General features: G+C 40.7%; 2 protein-coding genes across 5 annotated transcripts in view; one reads left to right on the top strand and one right to left on the bottom strand.

Annotated features, from left to right (window-relative positions):
• Positions 1 to 5,523, bottom strand: part of rfng.L (RFNG O-fucosylpeptide 3-beta-N-acetylglucosaminyltransferase L homeolog) — a 12,994-nt gene extending 7,471 nt beyond the window's left edge. Inside the window, exons 1-3 of one of the 3 annotated variants that reach the window (XM_018234117.2) lie at positions 5,385 to 5,523; positions 4,466 to 4,892; positions 2,070 to 2,118 (exon numbers count right to left, since the gene is read on the bottom strand). In XM_018234117.2, coding sequence (XP_018089606.1) covers positions 2,070 to 2,118; positions 4,466 to 4,840 — 424 coding nt within the window. In that variant the 5' untranslated portion in view covers positions 4,841 to 4,892; positions 5,385 to 5,523. 3 annotated transcript variants of the gene reach the window in all.
• Positions 5,467 to 26,169, top strand: gps1.L (G protein pathway suppressor 1 L homeolog). 2 transcript variants are annotated; one of them, XM_018234245.2, is made up of 15 exons: positions 5,467 to 5,604; positions 15,853 to 16,050; positions 16,429 to 16,521; positions 19,504 to 19,685; positions 19,802 to 19,966; positions 20,108 to 20,243; positions 20,368 to 20,445; positions 20,612 to 20,672; positions 22,523 to 22,608; positions 22,706 to 22,800; positions 22,899 to 23,004; positions 23,431 to 23,511; positions 23,861 to 23,998; positions 24,079 to 24,213; positions 25,342 to 26,169. In XM_018234245.2, the coding sequence occupies exons 1-15, from the start codon at positions 5,572 to 5,574 to the stop codon at positions 25,414 to 25,416; spliced, it is 1,662 nt and encodes a 553-aa protein (XP_018089734.1). In that variant the 5' UTR covers positions 5,467 to 5,571; the 3' UTR covers positions 25,417 to 26,169.

The following is a 26,169-nucleotide window of genomic DNA, read 5'->3' as shown; positions in this document are numbered from 1 at the left end:
TTATGCGTAACAGATCTTACCAGACTAACTTAATTTCTTTTTTATGAGAAGGTTTCGATTCTGGGATGTCAGTGGATGTGATTTACTTAGACTTTGCTAAAGCATTTGATACAGTGCCACACAAAAGGTTACTGGTTAAATTAAGGAATGTTGGCCTGGAACATAGTATTTGTACCTGGATAGAGAACTGGCTAAAATATAGACTACAAAGAGTGGTGGTAAATGGAACATTTTCTAATTGGACCAGTGTTGTTAGTGGAGTACCGCAGGGCTCTGTACTAGGTCCCTTGCTTTTCAACTCGTTTATTAATGACCTGGAGGTGGGCATTGAAAGTACGGTTTCTATTTTTGCAGATGATACTAAATTGTGCAGAACTATAGGTTCCATGCAGGATGCTGCTACTTTGCAGAGTGATTTGTCTAAGTTGGAAAACTGGGCAGCAAACTGGAAAATGAGGTTCAATGTTGATAAATGCAAGGTTATGTACTTTGGCAAAAATAATATAAATGCAAGTTATACACTAAATGGCAGTGTGTTGGGAGTTTCCTTAAATGAGAAGGATCTAGGGGTTTTTGTAGATAACATGTTGTCTAATTCTGAACAGTGTCATTCTGTGGCTACTAAAGCAAATAAAGTTCTGTCTTGCATAAAAAAGGGCATTAACTCAAGGGATGAAAACATAATTATGCCTCTTGATAGGTCCCTGGTGAGGCCTCATCTGGAGTATGCAGTGCAGTTTTGGACTCCAGTCCTTAAGAGGGATATAAATGAGCTGGAGAGAGTGCAGAGACGTGCAACTAAATTGGTTAGAGGGATGGAAGACTTAAATAATGAGGGTAGACTGTCAAGGTTGGGGTTGTTTTCTCTGGAAAAAAGGCGCTTGCGAGGGGACATGATTACACTTTACAAGTACATTAGAGGACATTATAGACAAATGGCAGGGGACCTTTTTACCCATAAAGTGGATCACTGTACTTGAGGCCACCCCTTTAGACTAGAAGAAAAGAACTTTAATTTGAAGCAACGTAGGGGGTTCTTCACAGTCAGGACAGTGAGGTTGTGGAATGCACTGCCAGGTGATGTTGTGATGGCTGATTCAGTTAATGCCTTTAAGAATGGCTTGGATGATTTTTTGGACAGACATAATATCAAAGGCTATTGTGATACTAAGCTCTATAGTTAGTATAGGTATGGGTATATAGAATTTAATTAAAAGTAGAGAGGGGTGTGTGTATGGATGCTGGGTTTTCATTTGGAGGGGTTGAACTTGATGGACTGTCTTTTTTCAACTCAATTTAACTATGTAACTATGAATAAAAGACTGGAAAATGAATAGGCGAAGCCTGGTTAAAAAGAGGAGTAAAAAAAAGTAGCAGTAACAATAAATGTGAAGCTTTACATAGCATTTGTAGTATTATAGCATTTTAGATGAGGTCAGTGATGCCCATTTGAAAGCTGCAAAGTCAGAAGAAAAGAGCAACTAATTGAAAAAAAAAACAATAAAAAATAAATAATGAAGACAAATTGAAAAGTTTCTTAGAATTGGCCATTCTAGAACATACTAAAAAGGTGAACCACCCCTTTTTAAAAGACAAAGAAAATGTTATTTTATGTTATAATCACAAACCTCAGCCCCCAGGATGGAGTTCATCTTTGCTGAAAAAAACAGACTGGCCAGGGGTACTATACTACTGAGTGGCATCCTCTTATCTCTTGTCCCAGGGTTCTATTGCAATTGCCCTGGGCTGTGCGCATGCACAGTCAAGTCGGAACATGGAGGGTAAATTGGCAAATTTTACTCTACTGTGCATGCAAACTGCCCAGGACAGGTGCTAGAGATCCTTGAACAAAAGACAACATGACAGTGCAGCAGTCAGTAGATTACAACCCCTGAATGGTGCATTTTACAGTTAAGAGAAACGTTGAACCATGGTCTGAGGTCCGCAATTACAATCAGATTTGGGCACCCCCAAGTTATTACCCCTTTCCCTGTTACAATTGTTAGTGAACATAGTAACACACAACATCAGCCTTACAGGACTGTCCATAATTATAGTTAATACTGTACCTGCTTTTTGTCGAAGTTCTTGATCTTCCCAGTCTGTAAATATAAAGGTCTGTTTGGGCGAAGACAAAAACATACAAATTAATACTGCTAATATTGCCATTACTACTCCTGGGCTATAAATCACACGATCAGCCACATAATTTAAGGTATTCTTTAAATATGTGAAGGCAAATAATTTAATACAAACGTTAACCCATTATGTGTTCTTAAATCTGTCGATAGAGGCACTGAAGTACTGTACATTATACATTCCGCGGAGATGGATCACCAGCTTTTACAACTGCTGTTATGTTGCTAATCATATGGCAATGAACAGGGGTGAGAAAAAAGTGAGTACCTGGGCATGATCAATCGAGGACTGCAAAAGACTTTACTATATGTGGCAATGCTGTGGGATTTGCTTCCCTTTTGCCACAAGAAAATTAGTGAGTTGGGCACTAATATTGGGTGATTAGGTCTGGCTCACAGTCAATTGAGTCATTGAGTTATGCGACCAGCCAATTTGAAACCAGAGCTGTGGAGTTGGAAGCAATTTTGGGTATCTGGAGTCGGAGTTGCCAAAAATGTACTGACTCCTAATAACTTTAAATACCAGCATTGGAAATAATCAAATCAGATTGAAGAACTTCTATGAAGGAGGATATGGCAAAAGCAATTCTGTTTCTAAGAACAAATAGTTAATTTTGGATTGTATTTAGCAGCTATTCTACAGCTATATGCCAGGTTCAATTAATATATAAGTTGTCTTAGGTTTCATTGTTTTTGGTTTATGTCGTTTAACTTTGATTTTGGTTTAGTATTACCAAAGGATATGGTTTACATTTTTGAGCTTTGCCAGTGATAAAATGCCTTGTATGTTGTGTACTTAAGTTCTTTCAATCAACGTGGAAAATACATTAGTATATAATGACATAGTAACACCAAAAATAAAAAACTAACATATAGGGGCAGATTTACATAGGGTCGAATATCGAGGGTTAATTAACCCTTGATATTCGACTGCCAGATGTAAATCCTTCGACTTTGAAGTCGAAGGATTTACTGCAAATAGTTCGATTTGAAGGATTTTAATCCATCGATCCAACGATTTTTCTTCTACCTAAAAATTGATAGAAAGCCTATGGGGACCTTCCCCATGACTTATGCCCCTGAAGAAGCCGCGCAAACGGTGAAACGCGTTGGGCTTGTGGCATAGGTGGACGGTGGGCGATTAGCTCCCACTTGTTCCCTACGTAGCTAGGTAGGAGAATCTATCTGGGGAACTATTGGAAGGGAGGGTTCTGGGACTGCTACTGGCATCCAGGGTTGAAACTTTCTGCAGCAAGCACACTGTCACATGTTATGTTCAAAGCTTTGCTAGCTCACCGTTCCACCTGTAGCCTGGTTTTTAAATGGTTTTAGGGACACTTTTCCCGGACTTCATCACTTCCACTATGAAGTCGTTTGTTATTCAGTTTGTTGGTGGTGTGTGTGTGGGTTTTATGTACTTGGATTAAAAGTTACGTTTTAGTTTTTAACCATTTCTCACTACGTCTGAACTGGTTAGCTTTTAGTCAACAGGGTTCTTAAGGCTTCTTGCCTGGCCCAGCTGACTTTGGTTGTTTTTTGACCTTCCCCATAGGCTAACATGGCACCTTGGTAGGTTTAAGGTGGCGAAGTAGGGGGTCGAAGTTTTTTTTAAATAGACTATACTTCGAAGTTTTTTTTTATTCTATTCCTTCACTCGAGCTAAGTAAATGGGCCCCATAATATACTGTTAGCATGCACTGGTAAAAGATGGTAATAAGCTGCTGTGTAGCCATGGGGGCAGCCATTCAAGCTGGAAAAAGGTGAAAAGGCACAGGTTACACAGCACATAACAGATAAGCCCTGTCCAATACAATGGTGTTTTATTGTTATGTGATACGTAACCTGTCCTTTTATTCTTTTTAAATGGCTGCCCCCATGGCTTCACAGCAGTTTGTTTATATAAACTATAGTAGTCTTTCTGAAGCAAACACGCAAGGCACTATTACTTTTGTATTTTAATTACTTTGATACAGTTTCAGTTTTTGGTGTTACTGTTCCTTTAAAAACAGAGGAATCGAAATTGGAGGTACCATAAACTGAGAAGTCAGATTTATGTACTGACTCCACAGCCCTGTTTGCAACTGAACTGCTGCTGCTTATAGACTCTTCCGCTTCACATACAGTTGACTGGGGCAGATCTAGTAAGGCAGAACTTTCACAAACTGAGTTGTTAGAAAGGTGGCAGCCTATGATGGTGTTACCCTAAAAATTACTTAGCTCTTCAGTATTATTCACTCTACTGTGATATCGATTGCCAGAGATTACATGGCTGCCTAGCCTGTGCCTTCAATGGTTTTTCAATGGTTACTTTGCAAGCTCCACCTTACCTGTTCTTTTGCTCTGGAGATCCAGGTTTGCATGAGAAGATTCAGACGGTTCCCGTGATATTTCTTTGTGGTCTTTACTGCAATAAACAAATCTTTTATCTGTAATGGTTCCTTCGCAAAGTGCTGGTGTCCTTGTCCTGTAGCAGAAGTTGGTTTTGCATCCAACCTGTAAGTCTCCCATTTCTTATGCCGACCAGTTAAATGAGCTTCTTTCAATTTGGTCTCCAGGTACTTGTCAGAACAAGTTGAATTACAGTGCTGCAAAGATTGTGAAGAATCCCTCTGTCTCCATGAAATGTTCAGGAGTACTGTGGCACAGAGCAACAGGAACACCAAGAAGCAAACTTTAATGAGGCCAACGTAAGTGATCTTCATCCTTCAGCCCTAAATAATGGGCCTTCATCAGCCAGTTTGGGCATTGCAGCCACTGAAAAGAGAGAGAAAAGTCAGTAATGCACAATGAGTTTGGGGATGAGAGGCTTTTAAACAAGCAAAACACACACACACACAAATGTGGCCACAGCAAGGGGTCTGGTCAAAAAATTGCTGCGCTACATGCGGAAAACTTTTTTTTGTCCCTCTTTCTAGTTCCAAAATGTTGGGATGTATGCAATTCCTATCACCTTACCTGCCAGGGCTTATAAAAAGCAATTTACTAGTCCATCAACCAGACACCTCTGTTTCAGCATGCCACGCCTACAGTCCTATGGGTTTCTTAGTGGGATCCTCAGCAACAGGCACCCCACAAACAACATGCTCCTCTCTGTGCCTACAACACCCCATTATAACGCCCCTCGCGCCTTTGCGGTGACCAAGGTACATACGATTCCCATAAACTTTTTGTTGCGAACACTGCTGGGGGATTAGATTACACACCCCGGTTGAAACATCAGAAAACTTATAATAAACAATATCACACCTCTCCGGTTATTTCCGAGATCACGCGAGAGAACCCCTACTTCCCACCACTGTGCAGCAAACAACACATCAGCTCCGCGTCACTGCCTCAGACGTCATCCTTTCGCGACAGCTTTCCGTCGGATTGGTTGCGTATGCGTGACCCGGAAGTGAACGGCTGAGGCCGACGCTTCTAAGTGGGGGTGAAGATGCCACTACCTGTGCAAGTGTTCAATCTGCAGGTTAGACATTCACGTATTATGTGTTTTCTTTAAATTATATTGCCCTCTCGTTTATATCCTGCGTAAACACTGACTTTCCTGTGTACCTTATGCACCTAACCTTCCTCGCTTCAGGGGGCAGCCGCCTTTTCCTTTCTAGTTGCTGCTATGGAACTAAAACATCACGCTGTCATTGAAGGTAAAGTGTTGTAGTTCAGCAGCTTACTGGTGAGTCCAAGGTTGGGTATACGCAGGGGTCATAAATATATCCAGCCAAACGGGTGCAGGAGAGCCACTTGACGTCTTTATAAAAGCTTTTAAACCCTACATATTGTAGTAGCGGTGACAGGGTCACGTTCATTTTATGGTTGTGATTGTTGAAGAAGCATAAAGTTGATGTAGGTTTCATCACTTTGTAAGAGATGATCTCAAGGGTGCTAAAAGTAGGTTTAGTCCTTTTAAAGGGCTGTAATAGTATTTATGCGGTCGGCCCTACCTGTCAGTGCAGGACGTCTGGGGTTAATGTTCTCTCCTCTGGAGGCAGGACAAACAATAACTCTTTCTTGAGCTCCTCCTCTTCCCGTTCTCCACTTCCTCCCATCAGTTTTTTGTTTGTCCTGCTCGGGGGCGGACATATTCTTCCTCCTCTCTATAGAAAATGTTAATAGAAGATTCATCATGCAAAATAAAGGTTCTTGAGTGCTCCTAATCAGTGAGCCCCCTGTGTGCTACTGTTAGTTAGAGCCCAGAATGAAGATTTGGCGAGCTCCAGGGTTAAGCCCCTTGTTCGGTGTGCTTCCCTTGTAAGTATGCATGTGTGCTGCACTCATGCCTGAGCCCCCCCTTGTCATGTTGGCGCGCTCCCACTGTGAGCCCCTACCATTAGTGCGCTCCGTGTCTTACCCACACTTGAGCCCTGTGGATTGCTATGTGCGCAGTTTAAGTGTTGCTCCTTCAGTTGAGCCCTTACCGCACCATCCGTTTCTGCCTCCTCCAGCGCATCGCGCTGCATTTTCAGGCGCGTTTCCGGACTACAAGTCCCATAATGCAACAGTCAGGTTGGCGCGAAGCTGGAGCGTGACGTCACTTCCGCCGCTCCGTGTTACACTAGTGCGCTTTCAGCGCGGTTGTATTATTTGAGCCTCTCATCATCATGGCGGCTAAGGAGGATTTACTGGACCTCATCCAAGCCATGTCACCTGACAAGCAGACTGCACGCAGTAAGAAATCTCATAAGGCACCTTCAAAAAAGGGTAGGAAGCGCAAGTGCTCTAGATCCCCTTCTCCAGACAAAATGCCTACACTGCACACTATAGAATCTGAGTCTGATTTTCAGCAATCTGACCAAGATATTAACCCTTTGCCTACTACTCTTACTACTACTGCCCAAGTACATGCATTGCCTTCAACCTGTACTCCTAATAATAGCAAAGAGAATGCGGCCTCTGTTCCCCAAGCCTCTGCTAGTCCTATACAAGACTCTAATCAGATGGCACAATTTATGGAATGGATACAGAATCAGGTTCACTCTTCAGTGTCCCAAGCTCTTAAAGGTCAAGTCAAACACTCTAAAAGACAAAAGATGGAAGCCCCATCTGCATCCAGTTCCTCACTGGAATCAGGCTCAGATAATGAGTCTCCTACTTCTGACTCAGAAGGCTCCTCGTCTACTTCTTCAGACAATAGTACACCACCTGCTACCAAACAACCTGAAGACGTTAAGATGCTATTAAAACATATATGCAACACTTTAGAAATTGCAGAAACTCAAACTCCTGTCTCCAAAGCAGATAGAGTACTAGGAAATAAATCCAAAAGATCCAGATGTTTTCCCACAAGTAAGGGCATTACCAAGGCTATTTCAGATGAGTGGGCGGAGCCCGACAAAAGGTCTTCTATTTCTCAAAAAATTTTTAACAAATTTCCAGTGGCTGACGAATTTCAGGCTATATGGGACAAGTCTCCCAAGGTGGATTCAGCTATTGTTAGGCTTTCAAAGAACACCACCTTACCTACTGAAGATGCGGGTTCATTTAAGGACCCCATGGACAAGAAAATGGATTCTGCTCTAAAAAGAGGTTTCCTGAACACCACTGCTATTTTTCGTCCAGCATCTGCCGCTCTATCAGTGGCAAAGACTGCACGGTACTGGTGCCAAGATCTCAAGAAGAAAGATCCTTCCTCCCTGGATTTGGATAAGATATCCGCTGCCTTATCCTTCCTTAGTGATGCCTCACTGGAAATTGCGAAACTGGCAGCCAAGGCTTCTTCTTCCTCCATCACAGCTCGGCGAGCATTGTGGTTACGGCAGTGGGCAGGAGATTCTGCTTCCAAACATAAGCTGACATCTCTTAAATTTGAAGGTTCTTACCTTTTTGGTTCTGAACTCAAAAAGATCATTTCAGATGTGACAGGAGGCAAAGGCGTTTTCCTTCCTCAAAGCAATAGAAACAGGAGAGAGTTTCATAAAAGAAATTATCATCACAGGCCTTGGAATTCGTCTCAAAAACCTAACTACAGGCAGCGGTCCAATTCCTCTCAATCTACTAACAGGAAATTTAAATCCTGGCAATCTCAGCCTAGGTCCAACAAAAGAGCGGGCCCTGCTAAGCCACAGGATTCCTGACTCCAACACTTTCCATTTTCCTGCCATCCCAGTCGGAGGTCGCCTTCAAAATTTCTACTCCGAATGGGAGCTCACTGTCCACGACCAGTGGGTACTCCAAATACTTTCATCAGGTTACAAGATTCCTTTTCAAAGATTGCCGAGAAATCGATTTGTTCCTTCTTCAACCTCCAAAGATCCAACACAGGCAGCAGCTCTGTCAGACATCCTTCTGGATCTGCTTCGCAAAGAAGTTATTGTTCCAGTTCCGAAGCTACAGCAATTCCACGGTTATTACTCCAATCTTTTCTTAGTGCCAAAAAAAGATGGGGGTTTTCGCCCAGTCCTCAACCTCCACCCACTCAACAAACATGTTCGTTATCAGAGGTTCAAGATGGAATCAATCCGGTCCATCACGGCATCTATCCCCGCAGGAGCATACCTATCCAAAGTGGACCTTCAGGATGCTTATCTGCATATTCCCATTCACGCAGATCATCAGAAATATCTGAGATTCCTCATTCAAGGGCAACACTTTCAATTTCGGGCAATGCCTTTCGGACTCACGTCAGCCCCTCGAGTCTTCTCCAAAGTCTTGGGGGCGTTGATAGCCACCATCAGGGCTACAGGTTGCCATATATTCCCGTATCTGGACGACATATTAATTTATGCCACGTCTCTACATCAAGCTCAGATCATGACTCAGAATTCCATCCTAACACTATCCAAACACGGATGGATCATCAACTACAGCAAGAGTGTAATTCATCCTACTCGTCATCTGACCTTTTTGGGCATGGAGCTCAACTCCAATTCTCAAAAGATTACCTTACCTCAAGACAAATACCTCAAACTCTCGGCCTCTGTCCTACACCTACTATCCAAACCATGTCCGTCGGCGGACGACATTCTGCGGTCACTGGGACTCATGGCGTCCTCCATAGATGCTGTTCCGTTTGCACGTTTTCACATTCGACCATTGCAAAACCATTTTCTCAAGTTCTGGAACAAGAACCATCAGGATCTGTCCCAGTCAATTTCCTTGTCTCCACTAGTCAAAACCACTCTTCGTTGGTGGCTTCAACCAAACAATGTGTTAGCAGGGAAACTCTGGCAACTACCCGAACCCACAGTCATGACAACGGATGCCAGTCTGTTCGGTTGGGGAGCGCATTGGCAGCTCCAATCTTGCCAGGGGAAATGGTCACCGCAGGAGACTCATCTCCACATCAATGTCCTAGAAATTCGAGCAATTTTCAATGCACTCACATTTTGGCAAAATCTTCTTCTACACTCTCACATCCAAGTCCAGTCGGACAACGGAACGGCAGTTGCCTACCTCAACAGGCAAGGGGGCACCAGGAGCAAGAGAGCAATGGCCGAGATCTCAAAGATTATCTCCTGGGCAGAAACTCGCAAAGTTCACATCTCGGCGATCTATATCCCTGGGGTACAGAACTGTCAGGCGGACTTCCTGAGCCGCAACACATTGGACCCGGGAGAATGGATGCTTCATCGAACGGTTTTCCAGCAAATCATCCGCAGATGGGGCAATCCCTGTCTGGATGTCATGGCATCCAGGACCAACACACAATGCCAAAGATATTTCTCCAGGGTCCAGGATCCTCTAGCGGAGGCTGTAGACGCCTTAACTACTCCTTGGTCTTTTCGCCTAGGCTATGCCTTTCCACCGATTCCGATGATTCCCAGGCTACTGGCAAAGATTCGCAGGGAGAACATTCCCACAATTTTAGTGGCTCCGGCCTGGCCACGCAGAACTTGGTTCTCGGACATTGTGAGTATGTCAGTGGGCGCACCGTTCACTCTACCACTCAAGCCGGACCTTCTCAGTCAAGGTCCAGTCTGGTTTCCAGACGTTCACAAATTGCATCTCAGTGCATGGCTGTTGAATCCCAAGCGTGGCTGCTGAAAGGATTTTCACAGTCAGTTACAGAGACCTTGATGGCGGCACGAAGGGCTTCTACCGTACGAGCCTATCACAGAGTTTGGTCAACCTTCTTTCACTGGTGCAAGACTAAAGGTTTAGAGTGGGAATCGTGTTCCTCTCCACAAATCCTTCAATTTCTCCAAGATGGTGCTGACAAAAATCTCAGTGTGTCTTCCCTTAAAGTTCAACTTTCAGCATTAGCGGCTCTATTTCACCAACAGTGGGCCATCCTTCCTGAGTTCAGATTGTTTTTTCAAGCGATGTTGAGGTTGCGTCCTCCTTTACGAGACCCTACTCCTCCTTGGGACCTTAACTTGGTTCTGACTTGCCTTCAGCATCATCCTTTTGAACCTATTGACTCTTTGGACATTAAGTTGTTAACTTTTAAAACAGTTTTCCTTTTTGCTATATGTTCAGCCAAACGAGTTTCAGATATCGCAGCACTTTCATGCAACCCTCCGTGGTTGGTTTTTCATGAGGACAGAGCAATACTCAGGACTGTACCTTCCTTTTTGCCTAAAGTGGTTTCTCCTTTTCACATCAACCAAGAGATTGTCATTCCAGCTTTTTCCCAAGATTTGTCTGATGGAGATTCCAATCTGCTGACCGTTGATCCAGTCAGAGCACTTCAGGTATATGTCGACAACACAACAGCACTTCGGAAATCTGAGTCTCTCTTCATTCTACATCATGGGCAACATGCTGGTCACAGAGCGTCCAAACGCACTATTGCTAGATGGATTGTTTCCACTATTTGTATGGCTTACTCCTTGGCAAACCGACAAGCTCCACTTCATGCTACAGCTCATTCCACCAGAAAGGTTGGTACTTCCTGGGCCTTTTTTCACAATGTTTCACCAGAGGCAATTTGCAAGGCTGCGACCTGGTCTTCGCTGCATACTTTTTCCAGGTTTTATAGACTAAATTTGCAACACAAAGCCGATTCTCAATTCGGCCGAGTGGTTCTCCAAGCAGCGGCAAAACCAGTTTAAATGACTTTTATATGTATATAGTTCCCTCCCTAATTTTGGACGGCTTTGGGACTTCCCCAGACGTCCTGCACTGACAGGTAGGGCCGACCGCATAAAGGAGATTTTCTTACCTGATAAATCCCTTTTGCGTAGGCCCGTACTGTCAGTGCAGCATCCCACCCTGTTTTTGCGGATGCCGCGGTTTTTCGTACCATAGAATGATTAGTTCTCCACTCGCAGACTTTATAACAAACTGATGGGAGGAAGTGGAGAACGGGAAGAGGAGGAGCTCAAGAAAGAGTTATTGTTTGTCCTGCCTCCAGAGGAGAGAACATTAACCCCAGACGTCCTGCACTGACAGTACGGGCCTACGCAAAAGGGATTTATCAGGTAAGAAAATCTCCTTTTGACCACACTGAAAATTATCCTTTGAGGATAGGGCCACACTATGAGCCCCAGCTCGCTTATTATGCATCTAGTATAGGATTGGGGTACACACCCATACCTCCCAACTGTCCCTTTTTCGGAGGGACAGTCCCTCTTTTGACAGCTCAACCCGCAGTCCCTCATTTGTACTGGAAAGTCCCTCTTTTCTCTGCACTGAACAGCCAGAAAAAGAAACAAAGTTTCTCACTTAATTGGCTTTTAGCAGAGAGCCCAGAACAGCCAACAGGTGCAAATAAGATACTTTGTAACAATTTTGAGACACAAAAACACAGTTTAGATAAGGAGAAATATTTTCAAACTTTCATAACCTGCCAAATTTTGTAAAACAAACATGGTAATTAGGGGGTGTGGCCACATAAAGGGGTGTGGTCAAAAAAATTGCTGCGCTACGTGCGGGAAAAAAATTTTTGTCCCTCTTTTTACTTCCAAAATGTTGGGAGGTATGCACACCGACCAATTTTACATCACATAATGGGCAAGCTGCTGTGTGCATTTGCTTGTACTCCCAATATGGCCATCCACACCTAGAGCTCCCTCTTGAAAGAGCTATTGTTTTCCTGCACCTCCAAAACAATTTTTATATGAGAGGTGCCCTTTAAATAAATAATTTTTTGCTTTATCTGGCATTCGTGGATTCCTTAAACACCAACCTCTTCCTTCTCCTAAAGAAATACTGCTCCTTTAGTTAAGTCTCCGGTGATCAGCATTGTTGCGCATTGGGTTTTGAATTTTTTTTTGGAATTTAGGGGCAGAGTTATCAAGGGTTGAATAGAAAAATCGAATTTTTAAATTTGAATTTTTAGCTAATTTTAGTAATTTAGTTTAGGGAAAAAAAATTCGAATATCAAAATTTATCATGTACTGTCTCTTTTAAAATTCAGCTTCGACTATTCGACATCTGAAACCTGCAGAATTGCTGTTTTAGCCTATGGGGGACCTCCTAGAACTTATTTTGAGTCATTTGGTTGACTTTGAAAAAAGTTTTTTTTGAAAATTCTTCTAATCGAATACAGTCCGAATACTATCCAAATTCGATTCGAATGATCAAATACAACCTATTCACTCAGCCTATTTTTTTTTTTTAATAAATTTCTGTTGGTCTTTTTTATTCGAATTTCGAGTTGATGGGAGTTTAAAAAACCCTTGATAAATCTTCCCTTTATCGCAATTGATATCGCAGTAATGTGTTATATCTACCGCTCTCCCGCAACTTCTCTTTCACTGCAATGGTGGTGCTGGTACTCCATCGACCTGGTGGTATAATAAAGAAGAGGGGCCTCGTCCCTGACTGCAGATAATAGTCTGTGTGCGGATCCGTCAATTCACTACAATTGATATCGCACCATAAACCCACTTCACTGTCAGATAATAAGACTATTCAGCATTTTCCAAGTTTGAGCAGTTGAAAACCATATTTATTAAGGCAAAACATGTCCAAGTATATTCCAAATTCAACTGAGGTGAGTGGTTTTGCCACTGTGGGACATTGTATCATTATTTTAAATCTATGGGAAATTTCCTGCAGCCATAATACTTTTTAACCAGTAAAAAAAAATCTTACATACATTTCCCAGGTGTCCCTGTTCAGACTTATACTGGCACAGTAGAGTCAAATTTTCAGAATCCTCTCTCCTGTGCTTGTGGGATTCTAAGGTGCAGATTTAACAACATTCAAATTTGACTATATTTACAGTGATGGCTGCAAAAGTTGAGAAGTACTGAAACTGGAATTTTCAAGATTTTATAAGTAAATAGAAAACAGAAGATTCAAGTTTTTTTTAAATGAATAATCACACCGATTTTTTAAAAATTGTCTTCTTAGGGATGCTTGGGGAAGTTAAGTAAATTGTGCACCATTTGCTATACAGGCAAGAATAGGGTTACATTTTTGAATCAGTCCATAAAGGCTAGCATGCATATGACCCGTTATTCTCATATAAATTGAAAATGTACACAACGTTGAAGTGGCAGTTAATGGTTAAGGTTTCTTTTCTTTGGCTTGTTTGTCATTATTTATTTGTGTATTTTTTTTTTTTAAATATTAGTGTTCCTATTTCCAGCCTTCAACTTAATATGCTTTAACACAATGTCCCATATGTAATACAAACTATATAGGAGTTAATATTCCAAGTCTAAGAGTAAAAATGTACATTTTTTCAAAACCCACAAAAAGGAAGACATTTCAGATTGCCTGAAAAACGTGATGTCTACATCATACTAAAAGTTTAACTGAATTTATTTTAATTTTGCATTTACATGTCCTCAGTTTTAAGCAAAAACATTTTATTTCATGGGGAACTATTTTCACTATAACTATAGTTATATAACTACTATGACAGAAATGCTGATTTACACAAATGGCTATGATTCTATATACAGCATTTTTCCTTAATGGCAGCATCATTGAGGCAGTTGCACTTGTGCTAACTGGTGTTTGCCATCAAATTGACATGTGCAACTGATTGTTGCCTGTACTGGGAACCTTTGAAGGTGGTAATTTCAGGGTTCCTCTGCGTCAATATGGCCACGTAATTTGGTACAGGATTCACAGCAGCATTGAATGCAACTATACAGGGTTGACTTTTGACACTAGTATCTTTTATTAATGGAATGTTCAGTATCAAGCAAATCTTTGCAGTCCCCATATTACAAAAGTATGAAAATTGCACAATTGGTTTGTTTAGTTTCATGCATAAAATACTAAACATTAATTTTAGTGGCCCATTGAATCGTTTCTTTTTGTATTTGTCTAATGAATATATTAATAGGGCAATACATACGGTACTTCTCTTCTTCTCTTTCCATGTATTTTCTAGTTGCTAGGGAGACCTCCTTATTGTCTCCCAATTTTAAAGGGGTTGTTCACCTTTGAGATAACTTTAAGTATAATGTAGAGAGTAATATTCTGAGACAATTTGCAATTTGTTTTCATTCTTTAATATTTGTGGTTTTTGAGTTATTTCGCTTTTTATTCGGCAGCTCTTCAATTTGCATCTTAAGCAATCTGGCAACAAGGGTCCAAATTATCGTAGCAACCATGCATTGATTTGAATAAGAGACTGGAATATAAATAGGAGAGAAAAAAATTGAAAATTGAAAAAAAAGTATCAGTAATAAAAAGTAACAATACATTTGTAGCCTTACAGAGCATTTATTTTTTAGAAGGGAGTCAGCGAAGCCCATTTGAAAGCTTCAAAGTGTCAGAAGAAAAAGGCAAATAACTATAAAACTATAGAAAATAAATAATGAAAACCAATTGAAAATTTGCTAGAATTTATTATAACATAATAAAAGTTACCTTAAAGGTGAACCACCCCTTTAACTCATAATACACATAAGATGCATAATAAAAGTGTTATAATACCCATACAAAAACTCAGGAGGTCTGGTCTAGTTGTCAGGAGGGTTAGTGCTATATTATTTTGACAGGAAGGAATTTTTCCCCCTCTGAGGCAAATTGGAGAGGCTTCAGATGGGTTTTTTTGCCTTCCTCTGGATCAACTGGCAGGTAGTTAATAAAAAAAAAAAAAAAAAAGGTTGAACTCGATGTACATGTGTCTTTTTTCAACCTTACTTACTATGTTACTATGTTACATGGTTAGTCGGGAAAGTCCAATAATATTAATATTAAACAAGCAATTTGTGTCAATATCACTTCAAAACCCCGTCCCTCATACGTATTCCCTCAACCTAGTGATAAAAGGTGGCCATACACACTACAATTTTTAATCTTTCCCATGACCATTGGTCGTACAAAAGATCTTTTGTCCACTCTGGAAAATAGGAAGCAGGAACAGGCAGTAACTAGTTGCTTAGTGTTTTATTGGCACTTAGTGTTTTATTCGTCCACGCTACTAACATTAAGAGCTAAATTGTCAGACATGCAGGTAAAAACAAAAAAGAATTATTCAGCTCTATCTGACGATGTTTCAATGTTTGGCACCTTTAAAGGAGGCCAGTCAAAATTTTCAGTCGAGACGCCGAAAAATACCGATATCGGTCAACTTGTCTCCCACCATACATACAGAGATTGTCCAATGAAAGATCTGTCATACAATAAATATTGGTGCATGTATGGCCATCTTTAGAGTGCAAGTCCCTGACTCATCATGTATTTTAGTGACAAAAATGGACGACATCCCTCTGTCATAGTGAGGATCCCCCCCCACACACACACACACACACGGCAGCACAAAAAAAAACGTTTTGTAGTTGAATTTCCTCTTCATGCTAAATACTCGGCTTTAGAGTGTTGCCCAGACGCAGATAGCACTGACTGATGTTTTTGCCTTTATCAGGAGAATTCTGTATCAGGGTCCAGGGGTGCAAAAAGTGAGTTCAGGATGACAGATAGCTCCACTTCCAGCTCAGCATCCTCTTCAGGGAGTGATCAGTTCTGCACCCCCCACAGCAGTAGGTCAGACATCTTCAGATTGGTTACCGATGAAGACTACAGACTGAATGCCTCCTTGTCTACCTGCACACTGCAATATGAGGTACCAGGGATGGCAAACTCCAGCATCCTGCACATTCATCTACATGCAGATAAAACACTGTGTATTAACACAGGTCTTTTTTTTTTACTTGCATGTGCATAGCTGGAGGCATGACAGAGTAGGGGAATCAGGCAGTACAGATTAGGATTCCTGTAGGTTCATTATGTGTCTTCCTTCTTCTGCAGCTTTCTATTCACATGTCTGTCTATAGCCCCCTTCCCCTATGATGATGTGTTGTTTATACTTGAAAATCCATTTGGTCCCTCCATTTTATCAGATTTCTTTCTCTTGTGCTTGTGGCGTTAGGGAAACATGTTCTATGCTGACCAATAATTTGATTACTTTGACATGTTTTGATTGGGTATATTGTTCATTTAGAGCGCAGTGGAACCAATGCAGATAGATGCAGACCCCCAAGATGACCAGCAGAATATGCCCGATGTCAATTATGTTGTGGAAAACCCAACTCTGGTATGTATGCAGAGAGAAATAGAAAGATATTGTATTTGCTTATTAGCTTTAAGGGGACATCATCATTTCATGTTTTAATGTATGTCTCACATGTATCTAAGCCATTTTACTATTTATGGTAATTTTTTTGGATTTTGTTCTCATTCTTCAAAACGAAGTACACTGCATGTCCTAAAACATAATCCCCTTCAAATTAGTGAAATCTTTTTTTTTTTAAAAGGTGTTCTTTTTATTGTTTTAAAGTGTAACTGGGATAGGGTACAGAAAGAAAGAGGGAAGGGAAGGGGGGGGGAAAAGGTACACCAGCAGCGAAAACAACATAAGTATGAGCAAAACATACGACATTGCATTTCTCAAAACATACAGAATCATCATGGTAATGACAATAAATGTGCTTCTAACCAGACACCCCATATTCTCTCAAATTTGTTGGGGTGACCCCTAGCTTCATATGTCAATTTAATTAACGGGAGCATCTTGTTCACATACCCAATCCAGCCCGGTCTCTGGGGAGGGTGGGGGGCCATCCAGTGAATGATCATTAGTTTCTTGGCATAAAAAAGTAGGGATCTTAGTAATATTCTGGTACTACTGAGTGGCACCATATCGTCAACTACACCCAGTAGGCAGATTTCGGGGGTTTGCAGTGGGTGGAGGGACAGGAGTGAAATCTTTTTAGTCTTTTTAAGACAAGCCCATTGCTGACACTGATTTGTAATATAGCCATGTATTCTGCTGCAACAAACACTGGTAGTAGCATAGGTTGTAGTGAAGAGCTCTGTAAGTTTCACTGTGGTACCATTATAGACCGCCTTCCAACAGGTTAGTCACACCTCTGCCCCGCTACAACTCTTCCATCAACTGTGATTGTGAAATGCATACATCATGGAGCAAGAGCAGTTCAATCACAATTTGGTAGGTCACACAGATACACAAAATGGTTGCTGAAGCATGAAGTCATAAGAAGGGTCGTTCTTCATGCATTATTGGGTAACAAATTGCCTCTGTAAGAAACAACGTGGAATTCTCTGGGTGAGAAAATGTACATTAGCCTAACGTCACCGTGCATAATCATAAGAATCACCTGAATAGATCATCATTGGAACATTCTAAAGACATTTTTTATATTATACAGACTTACATTACAGTCTAGGCATGTCTCAACTGACAAAATTTACATGGGCGATATATGCCGTCTGCATTAGAATATGCTTTTCCTTTTGCAAAATGATTTTACACTATGGCTAACCTAAGCATAGTAACAAGGCACAACCTGGGCATTCTGCAAGCACAAACTGACATATGAGGACTGGAAACACAGTGCTTGGCCATTACTAGCAGTTAGGCAGATTAACAAAAAAAAACTAAAAGGTTGAACTTGATGGACGTGTGTCTTTTTTTCAACCTTACTTACTATGTTACTTGGCCATTCATCTGAGGTGGAAACAAAGCCCGATCAGCTCTGCAAAAAACACTGGTGTGCATACACATTGCAGCAAGTGATATGGACTGATGAGTCAAAATTTCAGATATTTGGTTCCAACAGAAGGCATTGTGTCTGCCGAAGGAGTGAAGAACAGCATAAGAATGAATGTGTGCATGCAACAATGAAGCACGGTGCGGTTTTGTGCATATTTGGAGATGCATTTCCACAAGTGAAGTGGATTTGGTGAATTGAAAGCACACTCACTAATGACAAGTGCATAATAGATAAGATTCTGCCTTTATTACGATCAGGGAGGCTTCCCAAAATTAATTCTGTAGCATGACCCCAAACAAATTTCATATAAAAAAATATATTAACTTTTTTTATTTCAGTGCTTTGTTTTATTTTTTAACAATTTTAAAAGTATATACATGTAAAAAAAATTCTGATTTAAAAAGCTTTTTTTGCCCGACTGTCATTACAGCAGCTATATTAAATGTCACACAAAATGCCCACTGTTGCCCCATAGCAAGCTTGACTATAAAAAGCAGGTTTTGACTGGAAAATGCAGATTCCATGCCTGGAGTATACATTTTTGTTTCATAAGCCACATAAATAAAAAAAATGAAGACCAATTACAAATTGTCTCTGGCTACATAATATTAAAAGTTAAAGGTAAACAACGTGACAGGAGCCCGTTCTCCTCAAGGTCTTAAAGTAACATTGTCAGCATCACAGAGACTGTAGTCAGACTTATTGCTTTTCATAGCTGTTACATTTTTAAATAACGTTCAAACCATTAGAAAATGTTGCTTAAAGTGGACCTGTCACCCAGATGTATTTGGATTCAATGCTTAGAATTACATGTGCATTCACTATGACTCCTTTTAAAGCAGCCTTACCACACTGAAGGGCTCAGAAACTAAAATTCCACAGTCCTGCCCCCCTGCTGGTGAATTATTTCATGCTTATCCTGGTTAATTACCAGCATGGGACTGGACAATGTGGAATTTTAGTTTCTGAGACCTTCACTGTAGTATGGGCACTTGGTCCTACCCAGTGAGCACATTCAGTGGCCCTTTGAGCACCAGTGGCTCAATTCTGTCATCCTTTTTTTTGCTCTACACCTGCCATTGTCTTCCTATATACACCCATTTCCCCATCATTTTCTCCTCTCTGCTATTCTGTATCCCACTTCTTGTTGTTCTATTCCATAATCTTATGGGAAGAGTACACATTAACCCTTCCCTAAGAAATCAAGAATATTGGCTTTCGTTCTATATATATATATATATATATATATATATATATATATATATATATATATATATATATATATATATATATATATATATAGTACCAGACTTCCTGTCATCTGGACACAACAACAATAATTTTTAAGTCTAAAATGACTGATAACTGAGGAGAATAATTTGCTAGGAAGTATATACACCAAGGTTGAATATAATAAAATTTGTATTATGGATGAATTTTATATTTAGTCAGATTTCAATTGTGCCAATTAATTTAATTGTTCTCATGGTTCCTCCTTTCAGGATCTTGAGCAGTATGCTTCCAGCTACAGTGGCCTCATGCGTATTGAGAGGTTACAGTTTATTGCTGATCGCTGCCCTCAGCTGAGGGTTGAGGCCTTGAAAATGGCTCTGTCCTTCGTGCAGAGAACATTTAATGTGGATGTGTATGAAGATATCCATCGAAAGCTTGCAGAAGCCTCTAGGTAATTTTTTTATAGATCTAATTTGGTTACCAGTTTGGGGATTTACAGTTGCTTGACATATATTTCTTAAAGTTACTCTTTTGTCTCAACTTCTGTGCTCTTTTTAAAATTTACAGGGAGGTTCAGAATGCCCCAGATGCAGTGCCTGAAGGTTCGATGGAGCCACCTGCTTTGGACACCAGCTGGGTGGAGGCAACACGTAAAAAAGCACTTCTGAAACTGGAGAAACTGGACACCGATCTTAAGAATTATAAAGGGAATTCGATCAAGGAAAGTATACGGTATGTGGCAAGAGTCAGATCTACCTCAAAGGGATTTGGTGATTAAGGCAACACACAGTGAAAGGCAGGAGCCATGAAAGCTTGAGTAGCACAGCATACCATTTCAGATACTAAATGTAACGGATATATTTTTTTTTGCAGGAGGGGTCATGATGATTTGGGAGATCATTATTTGGACTGTGGTGACCTAAGCAATGCTTTAAAGTGCTACTCCAGGGCTCGCGATTACTGCACAAGTGCCAAGCATGTCATTAATATGTGCTTGAATGTTATCAAGGTATGTCTTTGACCTCCTCAGCTTCCATATCTTAAATCTGTGTGAGTTAGGGACAAATCATTCTGTTCCTTGCTTTAATCTCAGCATTTGCTATTCACTTTTACTGATTCCAACTTTGCTTTAGGTCAGTGTGTATCTCCAGAACTGGTCTCACGTTCTCAGCTATGTCAGTAAAGCAGAATCTACACCTGAAATTGCAGAGGTAAGTTCCACTTCATGTCCCTCGGTCAGAGTCTCTTCCAAATGCAGTTTCCCACCTATCTGCAGTGTCCACTAAAAACATGCACTTGGGCTGGGCCCACTGTTTATCTGAATTAATTGATCAGGTTATCTTTTCCAAGGATAAATCATTTACTTTGTTTCCATAGCAAAGAGGCGAGCGAGACAGCCAGACCCAAGCTGTACTGACTAAGCTAAAGTGTGCTGCAGGTTAGTGTCTTTCTTTGAGGTACACGGAACATTTACAATCTTTCTTGGTTTGTTTCATTACACACGTGTAGAGCTGAATCATCAGATTTACAGGTAGAAACAATAGAATTCTACCTGTATCTGACGATTTAGCACTAACAATGGCCGATTTTTAATTGCCTTCAAAGACGTCCGATCAAAATTTTCCTTCCAGCCCTATCGATGAGCCGACCGATATCCAAGTCTTCTGCCGATATCGGTCGGCTCTTTTCCCACCATACACACACACAGAATATCGTACGAAAATTTTTTTCGTACAATATTATCTGTGCGTCTATGGCCTCCTTAAGTTTGGTTTCATGCCCCATGGTGCACAGTCCTGGGGGGTATTTTTTCAGGACATCTAACTAGGAACAGATTGTTTTAAGGGCGATTTTTCATCTGGGTGGAAAAACACAGCCAGCTGTATTTGGCACACATTTACACATACACATCAGATTTTGCCAGTCTGTTTCTTGCAATGAGACAGCAATCTTTTAAGTTTTACCTTAAATGAGAAGCAAACCCTAAAGTTAAAAAAAACCCTACATAGACCCTCGCCCCCCCCTTCCCCAGCCTAGCTGCTACCCGGGCAAATGCCCCTTAGTCTTTACTTACCCCTTGGTGCAGATTCTGTCCAGCGAAGTTCACGGGAACTTCGGGAAGTAAGTGCTGTATCTGCACATGCGCAGTTGGAGCAATTTTCTATTTCGCAAGAACTGCGCATGCGCTGAAACTCACGAAAATTGCCAAAGCGCTTGTAGAAGATCTGAAGATTACCGAAAAGGCTGAAGATGGAACCCATGAACTCTGCTGGACTGAATGGTAAGTAAAGACTTAGGGGCTACCAGGGTAGCAGCTAACCTGGGGGGTAGGAGGAGGGGGGGTCTGTGTAGGGTAGGGTTTTTTTTTAACTTTAGGGTTTGCTTCTCCTTTAAAGTGGATCTAAAAAAAAAAAATAATGTAAATTTCTCTTAACACTTTTGAAATATGCATTCATTTTATATTTTTAATTCTTCTTGAGATATTAGCAGTTTTATATGCTGGGCAGGCTTCATCTTAACAGCTCTCTTTGTAATGTCAAGTGTATCAGCAACCCTAGCTGTCTATGCATTTTTTATGCACTTCAACGTTTCAATTAACCCTTGGGTTCCTATTTCTCAATTGAGCCAAAAAGCCTGGTATTAGAAGTCTAAACTGCAAATATCAAATGAATGTTCATTGCAAGAGTGCTCAGAGAAGCACCCCAAGCAAGTTAACATTAATTAATTGTTCAGGTTTAGATTACATTTAGATTACATTACAGGTTTAGATTACATTACATTGCACCCCTTTCAACTCTTTTTTTCCAGTTCAGTTGGTTTCAGGTAGTTCACAGAAATAACGACTTTTTACAATTACTTACGATTTTCTATGTGTGACTGTTTTTCTAATATTGAAGTGGTTTAATTTTTCACCTTCTAAAGCATTGCTGCCAGGGACACTTTTTCATATTAAAGAATATGCGGGCAGGAAGCAAGGAGGAGATTCTGTGTCAGTAGAAGGGATTGTTAGACAAGCCCATGGGATGCAAAGAATATATTGGACAAGAATGATCCTAGCCTTGGAGATTCCTGATCATGGTGTAGATGACATAGTGTGAATCCATCTTAAACTGGAACAGATATCTATAGACCTGATCTTCTCTCCTCTTGATGGATTTAAAAGACTGTCATGGTTTACTTCTGTGTTTTGAATGGAATTATAACAAGGGTGAAGATCATATTAAGCACGTGATTGGCAATTGGGATGCTGGAATGAGCTAATGATTCAATGGTTGCCTTTTATTGTAGGTTTGGCAGAGTTAGCTGCTCGGAAGTATAAACAGGCTGCAAAGTGCTTCTTACTGGCATCATTTGATCACTGTGATTTTCCCGAGGTGAAACAATTTTACCTTTTTTGCTTCCTTTTGTTTGCTCTTTCTCTGTTATTCTTATGATATCTGACAAATAATTAAACACTCTATTTATCCACAGCTCCTTTCCCCCAGTAATGTGGCTGTGTACGGTGGTCTATGTGCTCTTGCCACCTTTGATCGCCAGGAACTTCAGAGAAATGTTATATCCAGCAGGTCTGAGTAGTAATGTACCTAAAAGTAGCAGTGCAATTTTATTTTCTTACATTGCTTTTTCTTTAATTAACATATTTGTATTTATTTCCTTCCTGTAGTTCATTCAAGTTGTTTCTGGAGCTGGAACCACAAGTCCGTGACATCATCTTTAAGTTTTACGAGTCAAAATATGCATCTTGCCTGAAGATGCTGGATGAAATTAAGGTAAATTTTAAGCTATTCCTGCATGTGAGTGAGAGGCCATTATCTTGGAATTTAGTTCATATGCTTTTTAGAACAGTGATCTTCAACATGTGGCTCTCCATCTATTACTTACTAAACTCACAGTACTCCCAAGGCACATATTGACTGTTTGTTGGGATGTTGTATTTGTTGTTCAGCAACAGCGAGACAAGCAATGGGTGCCTTAGAAAATAAGATAGCAACACACTGCACATAGATGTCTCACAGTGCACTTTGTTATATGTCTCAGACTGCATGAGCTAATCTCTAGATGGTTTTTGCCACCGCATATGATCTATCTTGATTACATACTGTTATTTTGTAGTATATTATGACTCTACCCCCATTGGCTCCATATGCCAATTGACTTCCTGTCTGATTTTGTATTGTATTTGTATGTCACTGCAGGATAATCTTCTCCTCGATATGTATCTCGCCCCTCATGTCCGGACCCTCTATACGCAGATCCGGAACCGAGCTCTTATTCAGGTATTTGTGGTATCTTTTTTTTTTTTTTTGTGTTCCCTGATTTTTTTTAAATTGGTGAGTCCTTCCTGCTGACTTTACCCTTTTAGGTTATAAAACTCCTAGGTTGGGGCTTGGATCAGTGGTATGGGGGCTGTTCACAAAGGCTAGTTAAGGGGAGAATTGGGGAGACTGATCAGGTGCTTTCTTCTGTACACCTGAGGTGACTTTATTGGCTGCGCTAGATATTTTTGAAACTATATCTCATTTCTTGTACTAAGGGGTCTCTGACCAAAGGTTGAACCATCAAATAGAACCTGAACTGCAAAACTTATGAGAACTTCCTGTTTGTTTCATCTTCTTTTTTCCTCAGTATTTCAGTCCCTATGTATCTGCTGATATGTACAAAATGGCAACTGCCTTTAATACAACTGTGTCTGCTCTGGAAGATGAACTCACTCAGTTAATTCTCGAGGGATTAATTAATGCACGCATTGACTCACACAGTAAGGTAAGAGCGTAGACACCTTTTTTGTGGACAGCACGAATTGGTTATGCGTCTTTACTAAAAAAAAAAAACTTTATTGGCAGATCTTGTATGCACGAGATGTTGATCAGCGTAGCACAACTTTTGAGAAATCCTTACAGATGGGCAGAGAATTCCAGAGACGAGCCAAAGCCATGATCCTGAGAGCTGCTGTGCTGCGCAACCAGATCCACGTAAAAGTGAGAGAATATGGTTATACATGGGCTTAGGATTTCTAAGACATAAGGAATGGTGGCAAACTGTCATCAGGAAGGGTACATGAAAGTACCCAAGTTCCTGTTCATAAAGCAAATATTTGGGGGACCATATTCTGGTCAGGAACGGACCAGATTTACATTTGAGCTTGATAGCTAAAGAAAGATGGGGGGGAGAGTAGTTGTTTGTGCACTCCCCTCAGCAGTTTGCAGCAATGATCACTCCTAAGGCAGCAGCAGCACTTGGAAATAGTTTTTTTTTATTATGCTGCATGAAGGGTTTGTTCACCTTCAAATTAACTTTGCAAATGGTCTCAGAATATCACTCTCTACATCATACGCAATTAGTTTTTATTTTTTTTTGTTTTTGAGTTATTTAGCTTTTTATTCAGCAGCTCTCCAGTTTGCCATTTCAGCGATCTGGTTGCTAGTGTCCAAATTCCCCTGCAAACCATGCATTCATTTGAATGAGAGGCTGGAATTTGAATGACGGTCAGAATAGAAAGATGAGTAATAAAAAGTAGCACAACATTACATTTGTAGCTTTACAGAGCGTTTGTTTTTTAGTTGGGGTGAGTGACCCATTTGAAAGCTGGAAAGAGTCAGAAGGGCAAATTTGCATCCAAGCAGTCACACATGGCTACTAATCTAATTTATGTTTTCATTGTTATACGTCCAGCTGGCTGCAAAAAAGCAGATTTGCTCAGTTTCTCTGGGTTATTTCCAAAGTGCATCATTTTCCAGTGTTGATAAATTACCCCTAAGTGAATTTTTCTTTCTTTCAGACCTCCTAAATCTGTAAGTGGCACCTTGTTCGTGAAATGCATTTGTTTGCCCCTGTTTGTGTGTTTCCGTGTGAACAACAAAAGCTTCAGTTTTGATCATTTCTGCAAACGTATTACTATTTCAGGATTTCTTTCTTTATCTGTAGTTCTGCCTTTTGATCTATGCAGGCTTCTTGATATTCCCATCTGAGCTCAATTCCTGCTATTTTTTTTTAACCTTTTCAGTACTGTACACAAATAGTGTGATTGCTTCTTAATTCATGTTCTGCATTACTTTTGCCACTGCTATCCCATTTACTGTATCTGATCATTCTGTTTCCATTTACAGTCTCCACCAAGAGAAGGAAGCCAAGGCGAACTGACACCAGCAAACAGCCAATCCAGACTCAGCACTAACATGTGACCGCATCAGTTATCTGCAATCCTGTCTCTTTAAATAGAACCATGTGGGGCTATCACATATAGAGACGTGTGTTCCACCTGCTTAGGACACTATCCCAGTGGCCAACTCAGTTGTGTATTTATGTGTTTATCAGGAACTGTGGGGTTTGCTTCTGCTTGGTCACAAATTGTTGAATGTTTTCATACTTTTTGGTGGCATTAGACAAGTAGTGACATAAGTCTGTATTTAATGTTGGCTGCAGAGAACCAGGCAGGGCCAATGAAGGACAAGTTATAGATTACAGGGCAAAAGTGGCCTCTTCTTTAAAGTCTACTGCTCCCCATAGGATTAGCAGATGGTGTCACACACCACCTCCTTTCCCAGTTTTCCATATTCTTATTCTACATTTCCCTCTACCCCCTTTCTCGCTGCTATGCTTTGGGATATTTAACCCTTCTGTTACTGGACTGACTTTACAGAACACCCTTGAATTTTATTCATCAACCTGTGCACATAACTGAACAAAACAGGCCTTTACCACCCGGAAGCATTGATATTTAAATGTCTCTGTTTCATTTAGTTTCTCTTTCGAATTAAACTTGTTGCTGTTTGCGTGTTCCTTTCTCACAGCTGGATTCCTGTTTTTCCGTATTACAGCTGTTAATATGCAGTTTGTCCCCCCCCCCCAGCAGAACCCAATAAATGGCACATTAGTCAGAATTTCAGTCTGTAGAAAAAGTCTATAACTCAGAATAAAACATAATTATCTGGGTA

This window comes from Xenopus laevis, chromosome 9_10L (genome assembly GCF_017654675.1).
Source record: "Xenopus laevis strain J_2021 chromosome 9_10L, Xenopus_laevis_v10.1, whole genome shotgun sequence".
Taxonomy (NCBI): Eukaryota; Metazoa; Chordata; class Amphibia; order Anura; family Pipidae; genus Xenopus; species Xenopus laevis.
This window is presented reverse-complemented; position numbering and strand designations above follow the sequence as displayed.